At 56.0% G+C, this 9,111-nt stretch overlaps 1 protein-coding gene across 1 annotated transcript; it reads left to right on the forward strand.

Annotated features, from left to right (window-relative positions):
* APLNR (apelin receptor) lies at nt 5,137-8,901 on the forward strand. Its single transcript, XM_018059079.1, has one exon. The coding sequence runs from the start codon at nt 5,448-5,450 to the stop codon at nt 6,642-6,644; it is 1,197 nt and encodes a 398-aa protein (XP_017914568.1). The 5' UTR covers nt 5,137-5,447; the 3' UTR covers nt 6,645-8,901.

A 9,111-nucleotide genomic window follows, 5' to 3' on the forward strand; every position in this document is an offset into this window, starting at 1 on the left:
GGCCTCTCTAGGGCTGGCCAGTCCAGGGGAACACGGGCCAAGGCTCCAGCCTTGCTGCTGGACTGCCAGATGGCTCAGGGTGGGCGCTTCTGGTCGACTCAGCAAAAAGGTCCCCTTATTAGTTCAGCAGAGCCGCCCTGAGGTGACGGCCCGATCTTTCCCTGAGCACATGTTCCCTCAGCTCTAACTCAGCAGACACACCAGTGCCAAGCTGAAGGGGACAGACACAAAAAGCAGGTTCTGCCCAGGTACCCTCTGCCTGGGGAGGGCTGACTTCTTTTTCTTTCTTTTTAAAAAAAAAAAACAAACAAACACTTTTTATTACATTAAAAAAAAAAACCCCTTTTATTTTGTGTTAGGGCATAACTGATTAACTCTGTTATGACAGTTTCAGGGGGATGGGGAAGAGGCTCGTCCATGCATATACACATATCCACTCTCCCCCAAACCCTCCTCCCATCCAGGCTGCCACATAACATGGAGCAGAGTTCCCTGTGACGTGCAGCAGATCTGGCTGACTATCCATCTTAAACACAGTAGGGTATACCTGTTATCCCACACTCCCTGACTATCCCTTTCCCCGTGGCAACCATAAGTTCTTTCCAGAGAGGGCTGATTTCTGAGCCCTCGGGGCGCATAAGGTCAGCCTCCTGAGCCTGGTCCCGTTGACCCAATGTTCATCCTCTGCCCTGGGTGACCAGGCGCCTTGGGTGTCAGCCTGGGAGAGGAGTTGGGCTGGCTGCTCCGTGCAGGCCATTTTGGGGGCGCTCAGACCATCTGGTTCCAGCTGGTTCTTGGCTGGGGTGGGGGTGGGGAACGGGGGCCAGATCTTATCAGCATTCCATCCCCTCTGGCCCCAGTTAATAGCCCCCTCCCAGGCCTAGCTCCCTAGTGCCTCCCATTTCAGTGAGTCTGGTTCCTCTGGTGAGATTAACTGTTTCTCTGAGTCAGAGAGCCTGGAAGCCAGAGGATTAAAGAGATGGATGAGTATCCTCTCCCTCAGGGTCTCAAGCTCCTGTCTGCCTCGGGATTCAAGTGGGAGCAGCCAAGAACAGCTGGCTGATTTGGGACACTCCGACTCAGTCGCTCCCCTTCTTCTGTGTTTCTAACTGCAAAGAGCACATCTTTCTGAGAGAAACAGAGAAGCTCTGGATTCACTGGGAGTCTTGATTTTGGCCTTTATCCTGGAAGGTCCATTTTTATTCATAACAGGGCCATCTCTTGTGACCTGACCTGAACTGGTCCCTATAGAGCCCTTAGGTCCCTTTTGACAGGTCAAGGTCATCATTGATGAAGTCTTGTTCAATTGCTCAGTCGTGTCCCTCTCTTTGTGGCCCCAGGGACTGCAGCACGCCAGGCCTCCCTGTCCATCACCAACTCCTGGAGTTTACTCAAACTCATGTCCATTGAGTCGGTGATGCCGTCCAACCATCTCAGCCTCTGTTGTCCCCTTCTCCTTTTGCCTTCAGTCTTTCCCAGCATCAGGGTCCTTTCCAATAACGTGGCTGAAAGTCAACCATTTTCATCCAAGCTTGCTGTCAGGTTATAATGACAGCCATTATGCCACCTGTACATTCCTCTTCTTTTAAATGGCTTTCTTCTTCTTATTTTTTGCTCATTCAGTCCCTGTAACTTTATTTTTTACTCTCCATTATCTTTTTGTTATCTTTTTTCCTGGTTGGTAGGCAGCAAAGGAACTTAGCCACACATATACATGTATCCCCTCTCTCCCAGACTCCCCTCCCGTCCAGGCTGCCACATAACACTGACCAGAGTTCACTGCGCTGTAGGGTAAGACCTTGCCGATTATTTAAATATCACAGCGAAATGAGGGGTGCCTGTCCTTTTCTTTTTTAATCTTTTGGCTGAGCCACACAGCATGTGGGATCTTAGTTCCCTGACTGGGGATCAAACCCCTACCCTCTGCGTTGGCAGCTCGGGGTCTTAACCCCCGGGCCACCAGGGAAGTCCTCCCGTACCGTCTTCGTTAGAGAAGCAGACCCCAGGCGATTCCTACTCTGTGTCTTGTGAGATCGAGGAAGCCCCAGATGGATCCTCTGGGATGCCCGGACCTCCACGCTGCAGATGGCAACCCTTCCAGAGGCTGGTCTTGCTAACTTCCCACCTGGCGTCTGACAAGGGGGATCCTCTGTGGGGAAGGCAGGTGGCAGAGTAGTTTTTGCGTGCACCGTCTGCTGCCGGGCAGGGGTCTCATGCCCAGCTCAATCAAGAGCTGGGAGGATCTCGAAGCTATTTGTCAATCTATTTTTAATTTCACCAAAGAGAGGTTGTTTTAAAGTAAATCTTGGATACCCTAGTACCATCCTATCTTTTTATGATGCTCAGCAGAGGACAGCTGCCTCAATATGAGGAGGTGGAGGGACCTCCCTGCTGGGCCAGTGGTCTCTCTCTGCGCTCCCAGTGGGGGGTACATGCGTTCGATCCCTAATTGGGGAACTAATGTCCTGCGTGCTGCCTGGCGTGGCCAGAAAGTATTTGACTAAAAAACAAACAAACAAAAAATAGGGTTCGAGTTTTTCCTCTGGGAACCTAGTGGTTTAGTTCATGGACTTGGTTCAAAATCTGATTTGACCTTGGCCAAATCACGTCACATCCCTGTACCTCAGTGTCCTTATCTGTAAACTGAGACGAATAAAGGTATCTACTTTCGAGAGGGGTTCTGCCAATTAAAAGAGATAAGGAAGACATAAAATAGGAAATGCTTCAAGGAATGCCTGTAAGTAAGTGCTCAATGTGCCGTCTTCATGAGAAAGACCAACATGCTCTCCTTGGCATGTTGCCTTTAGGGAAAGGCCGTCCAGGATCCCCAGGGCCTTCCTTATCTCCCCCTTCCCGCCTGTCCCACGGCACCCTGAGGCTCTGGCCGTGCCTGTTCTCATTTCCCTGTCTTTGCATTTTACGTTTCTTCTTCCTGACCTGTCCTTCCTGTTTTTCTGCTTCCTCCTATTCTGGGTAAGTTCCCACTCGAAGGGCACCTTGTCGGGGCCTGGGAACATGTTTGAGTTATCCTGCCGAATCATTTTTATAAGTGGAGTCCCCCAAATTTACAAACGTGAGAATTTCCCATTACATTTAGAAACTGGAGTTAGGTTGAAAAAAACAGACGTCAAGCTAGGTTCCCCATTTCTGGGTGGTAACCAGACACTGGGTGTTCGAGAGGCCTTTTGATGGAGTGGTGGAGTGGATTTTCGTTTTTTGTTGTCTCACTTTTCTTGTTTTATTGACACATTTTATTTGGCCTTGGGGTATAGCCGATTAACGATGCTGTGACAGGTTCAGGCGCACAGCCAACTGACTCAGTCACCCACATACATGTATCCGGTCTCCCCCAGACTCCTCTCCTACCCAGACTGCCACGTAACGTTGAGCAGAGTTCCCTGGGCTCTACGGCAGGTCTTTGCCGGTTATCCAGTTTAAAGAATAATTATTAATTTATTTGGGTGCCTCTCAGTTGCCACACTCGATTTCTTTCTAGCCGTGGCTCGCAGGCTCCAGAGCGCGCCGGTTCAGTGGTTCTAGGACATGGGCTTAGGTGCCCTGTGGCCTGTGGGATCTCAGCTACCTGGCCAGGGATTGAACCTAAGTCTCCTGCTTTGGAAGGTGGATTCTTAACCACTGGGAAGTCCCTGTTATCCAGTTAAGATATAGCAGCATGTGCATGTCCGTCTCCAACTCCCTAACAATTTCTTACCCCTACTCTTTCCCCTTGGAAACCTTGGGCTCCTTCTCTAAGTCTGCGAGTCTGTTTCTTTTCTGTAAATAAGTCCACTTGTGTGATGGAGTGTGCTTGCTCCAGTTTCCACAGTCTCTACCTCTCCCTATTATCTCAAACTGATTGTTTTCCTCATACACATTTTTAGCCTGGCCCTTGTGAGTATTTGAGTTTGGGGTCGCTGGTTGAAGACCTCTAGAGAAGATTTTCAGACCAACTCTTGCTTGAGATGACGGATTCTAACTTTGTAAGCCTTGTGCTTGGAATGTGGCCGAGACTCTTCTCCTGATTTTGCTCCCTCTCACTCTTGCCCAACACAGATGGCAGTTTTCAGCCCTATCTTGCGCATCGCTCACTCCTTCCTGCCCAGAGGTCCCAGAGAGGCAAACGGACAGGGCAAGGTCGGTTTCTATGGGATGCTGCCCACGGCATCGACTGCCTGTTTTTCCATCTCCTCCTTCAGTTTTAACTTCCTGATCCCCACAAGGTCTTATAGAAACTTCCTGGTCCATGCAGAGCAGGGAAAACTCACTGCATAGTAATTCAAAGAGCCACTCTTCCATATATGGTCTCCCCTTTTCCTTCACATCCTAATTCATCCATCCGCTTACTCATTCACTCAACCACCATTAGTGACCACCTACTACATGCCAGGCACTGCTTCATGCTAGGAGCAGAGGAAATGCAAAGGGACAAAACCAAGAGAAAATTCATCCTGTGTCCTTGGGCAAGACCTTTACCTTGTTCAGCTTCAGTTTCCCCACAGACCTGATGGCTGGATTAGACATCTTCAGCATAGGGCTTCTTTCTGCTATGACCCTGCGCCCGCATTCTCTGACACTTCCTGCGCTCTCTGAAAACTGCAGTCGCCTAACAGCTGGTGGATGGATCCTACAGACATCTCGGTCACTGGGTCTGTGGAGCACAAAGACCCTTCTGGAGAGGCTCAAGGCTGAAGTGTTAAAGAGGAGGGTAGGGGGAAGTCTGGTCTGGGTGGGGCTGGGAGGCAGGAGGGGAGGGGGGGAAGATGGACCTGAGGGGCTAGACTGGCTTGCCAGGTGGGCCTGCCAGATGCTCAGACCATCCTGCGAAATCTCACACCCTCCTGCCCCCTACCCTCCCAGCTCCAGCTCAGGCTGGCTTTCAACCTGCATAATTTGCCCCATTTAGAGGGGCTGGGAGGGGGTGAGAACGAGGGAGGGGGCGTTGGGAGCAGAGGCCTGATGAGAGGTTCTGCAAACACCCGGAGGAATCCAGAGAGAGAGTGAGAGAGAGAGAGAGACAGAGGCTGGGTCAGGCGCAGAGCAGGCTGCAAACCACAGATAACATCCTGCCCAGCACGGCAGGGGTCAATTTGGTCCACTTGCCCAGTGACAAGAAAAGGGAAAAAAAAAGTGGGCTGTAACTTCAGGATCCTAAGACTCACAAGTGAGGGGCTGGTCTGGAGGTGGGAGGAGGGAGGAACAGCCTAGGAGGAGACAGAGGCTCAGGAGGGCGCGAGGAAGTGTCTGAGAAGAGGCTGGGGCCGCTGGAGGGACGCCTGCAGGAGCCAGGCCTCCTCCTCCCGGGTCCTGGGAGCTGCTGCCGGCCGCTGCAAGAGGCACTGGATACCTCTGGCCCTGCCTGCTCACCTCCCCAAGGCTGCCAGCCAGAGCTCAGGGTGCTTGGCTGGTACCCCGGGGGGGACCCCCAGCTGACCTCTGCGTGCCCCAGCATGGAAGAAGGTGGGGAGTATGACGGCTACTATGGGGCGGACAACCAGTCTGAGTGTGAGTACGCGGATTGGCAGTCCTCCGGCGCCCTCATCCCCGCCATCTACATGGTGGTCTTCGTCCTGGGGACGGCGGGCAACGGGCTGGTGCTCTGGACCGTCTTCCGCAGCGGCCGGGACCGGCGGCGGGCAGCCGACGTCTTCATCGCCAGCCTGGCGGTGGCTGACCTCACCTTCGTGGTGACCCTGCCGCTCTGGGCCACCTACACCTATCGGGACTACGACTGGCCCTTCGGGGCCTTCGCCTGCAAGCTCAGCAGCTATCTCATCTTCGTCAACATGTACGCCAGCGTCTTCTGCCTCACCGGCCTCAGCCTGGACCGCTACCTGGCCATCGTGAGGCCGGTGGCCAACGCCCGGCTGCGGCCGCGGGTCGGCGGCGCCGTGGCCACGGCCGGGCTGTGGGCGCTGGCCAGCCTGCTCGCCCTGCCCGTGCTCGTCTTCCGCACCACCGGCGCCGCGCTGCCGGGGGAGAACAGCACCAAGGCGCAGTGCTACATGGACTACTCGCTGGTGGCCAGCCCCGACGCCGAGTGGGCCTGGGATGTGGGCCTGGGCGTCTCGTCCACCGTGCTGGGCTTCGTGGGGCCCTTCGCCGTCATGCTGACCTGCTACTTCTGCATCGGCCGCACGGTGGCCGGCCACTTCGGCAAGGAGCGCGCGCGGGGCCTGCGCAAGCGCCGGCGGCTGCTGGCCATCATCGCCGTGCTGGTGCTGACCTTCGCCCTCTGCTGGCTGCCCTACCACCTGGTCAAGACCCTCTACGTGCTGGGCAGCCTGCTGCGCTGGCCCTGCGCCTTCGACCTCTTCCTCATGAACGTCTTCCCCTACTGCACCTGCATCAGCTACGTCAACAGCTGCCTCAACCCCTTCCTCTACGCCTTCTTCGACCCCCGCTTCCGCCAGGCCTGCGCCTCGGTGCTCTGCTGGGGCCGCCGGGGCTGCGGCGGCGCCTGGCGCGCGGGCGGCAGCAGCGGCGGCGGCCGGGGCGGCGGCGCCGGGGACAAGTCGGCCAGCTCCTCCTCCTCAGCGTCGTCGGTGCAGAGCCAGGGTCCCGGGCCCGGCGGCGCGGGGAAGGGCGGGGAGCCGATGCTGGAGAAGTCCATCCCCTACAGCCAGGAGACCCTCGTGGTGGACTAGGGCCGGTCCCCCCGCCCGGGGCCCTTTGCTCTCTGAAGAGCGGGGAGCTGGTGAGGGGGCGGGGCCCCCCCCTTCTCTGGTGCACTTGACCCCTCTCCCTGCTCCCCGCGTCGGTCTTGTCCTCCTTTCCCCCTGGGAAGTGCTTCTTCAGAGGTCTGTGGTTCTGGAGGGTAAGAGAGGGAAGCCCGCAGCCCCGATCTCCGATCTCCGTGAGACCGACCTTGCCCGTCTCTGAAATGCTCCCAGCCTCAGTGTCTCTCCCTGGGGATAAAACGGAGGAACTGAACTGATCTGCTCCCAAGCTCCATCAAAGTTCTCTTCCCCCTCCTCCTCGCCCCCTGAAACTAAAATGATGTGCGGTCCAGGCTCCGTCAAAGTTCTCTTCCCCCCAGCCCTTCTCCGGGATCTCCAGCTCCCCTCGCCATTTCCTTTTAGTTTCCACCCGCTTTTCCTCCTCGGTTCCCCTCCCCACCCCCACCGAGTGCAATTTCTCCTCTGAATCCTCACCTCTTGGCTCCCACAACCTCCCCCACGGCTCATCCTCCTTCTCCCTCAGTCTCTCTCCCTTTTTACCTCCTGTTCTGAAGGGCCCCTAAGGGTTAAGGCGTGTGAAGCTCGCAGACACTGCCCGGTTCAAGCTCTTTGTCCCTGAGGCCTCGGGAGGGAATGGACCTGGCTGAGAAGGGCTGGGTGTCAGCAAAGCTGCAGCTCCTGGCTCTGCAGCTGTGAGCTCCAGAGCTTCACTCCAACTTGGATCAGTTCGCAGTGTTTCAGGCCCTGGAGGTCTAGCAATGCGTGAAGGGGGCGTGAAGGGGGCGTCCCTTCTTGCAGCCCACCAGCTAGACACGCTTTCCACAAGCGTCCTTAGCCCCTTTCCTTCATCCTCTCTTTTCTGCAGGGACTGGAAGGCAGTGGGGTTGGTGCAGCAGCAAGCTCCTTGGTTTCATGATATGAGCGGGGACTTGGGAAGGGAAAAGGAGAAAGAGGGGGCGTCTGCATTTGGTCTAAGGGCTGCTCGGGCCCCCTCCCCAAATCCTCATCTCTCCAACCTCCTCCAGACCTGCGAGCAGCCGACCTCTGCCTGTCTCTGCATCCCATCCGACATCCCCAGGACATTCTTCTTGGGTGCTGGCCTGAGCGCGTGCCAAGGGTCCCTTTGATGGGGGGACGCCTGCTTTTTGTGTGTGCATGTGTGTAGACAAGGATGGGCTGGGCGCCTGGGGCCCTTGTCCCTTGGATGAACACCCCCTGCTCTGCGCATCTCTCTGCTCTTCACACAATATCCTTGAGGGAAGAAGGGACATAGGAGGCAGTTTAGAATGAGTCCACCCCCACTGGTTTGGGGGGCTCTGACGGCTGGTCCGCACATTAATAAGAGAGAAGTGTGAGTGTGCACCCAGGCTCCCTGTAGGGAATCCCTCCTCAAGGCAGCTAGCGTGCAACGCTCAAAGAAGTCCTGGACCCTGGGTCCCTCTGCCACAGTCCTTGGTTCCAAGAGGGAGATGGGAGAGAGCTTCAGAGGTTCCCTTGACTCCTTTCCCACGCCTGCCAACCTTGTTTTGAATTTATAAGCATTTTCTTCATCACCCTTTGTTTTTTCAGGGTCAGCGGCCCTCTTCCTGGTGGGGGTGAGGGGCGGTGCCTGGGGTTAAAAGCACTGGGTGGGTTTTCCTGACCTTCCCATCAGGATGGGAGCCCCATGGCTACTCCTGCTGGGCTGGGGGGCTGGGGATGGGCACTGGGGCAGACATGACCGCTGCACCGCTGGAGGATGGAGATGCTGGTGGAGGCTTTGTGCACCCAGGGCGCGGCCTGTGCATTCCGGCTTTTGTTCTTGGAGGACACGGAATGTAAAGGACAAGACAGGAGCCGTGGGGGCAGGAAGAAGCCAGCTTGATGTCAGTGGACGTGCTGACCTTGGCTGGGATGGAGCCAGCTCCAGAGGCAGAGCGCGGGGTGGACGGAAGGGGCTTCTCTCAGCTCACTCCTTCCATCTCAAGCCAAGGTCTTCACAGACTCACGTTCTCAGCCCAGGGCTGTCCCCAGAGCATCCAGGCAAGGCTGGAGGAAGCTTCCAGAAGGGGGGAGGGGGCTCCTCTGAGGCCCCATCGGTGGTCTTGGACAGACGGTGGAGGAGGCAGCCGCTGCTCTTCTCGCCCCTTCTTTGGAATGTCTGTGCTATTTTTTAACCCTGTTAGTCACTGCGGCTCATGAAAAATAAATCTTTCCGTGTGTGTGTGTGTGTGTGTATGTGTAACTACTGTGTCTGAAGATTTTTCTCACATGGGTGCCTCGGAATGAGGAAAGGACCCTCAGGAGGCAAATGTTATGTTGGGAGGGGGGCTGAGTAGGCTGAGGGGAGCCGTGGGAGGAAAGGGGGCAGAAAGGGGTCGAATGGGAAACTGGGGTCACGGGGTGAAGTCAGGGAAGACCAAGAAAACAGAGGCGGGAGCAGCTGAGCTTCTGG

This window comes from Capra hircus, chromosome 15 (genome assembly GCF_001704415.2).
Source record: "Capra hircus breed San Clemente chromosome 15, ASM170441v1, whole genome shotgun sequence".
Lineage (NCBI taxonomy): Eukaryota > Metazoa > Chordata > Mammalia > Artiodactyla > Bovidae > Capra > Capra hircus.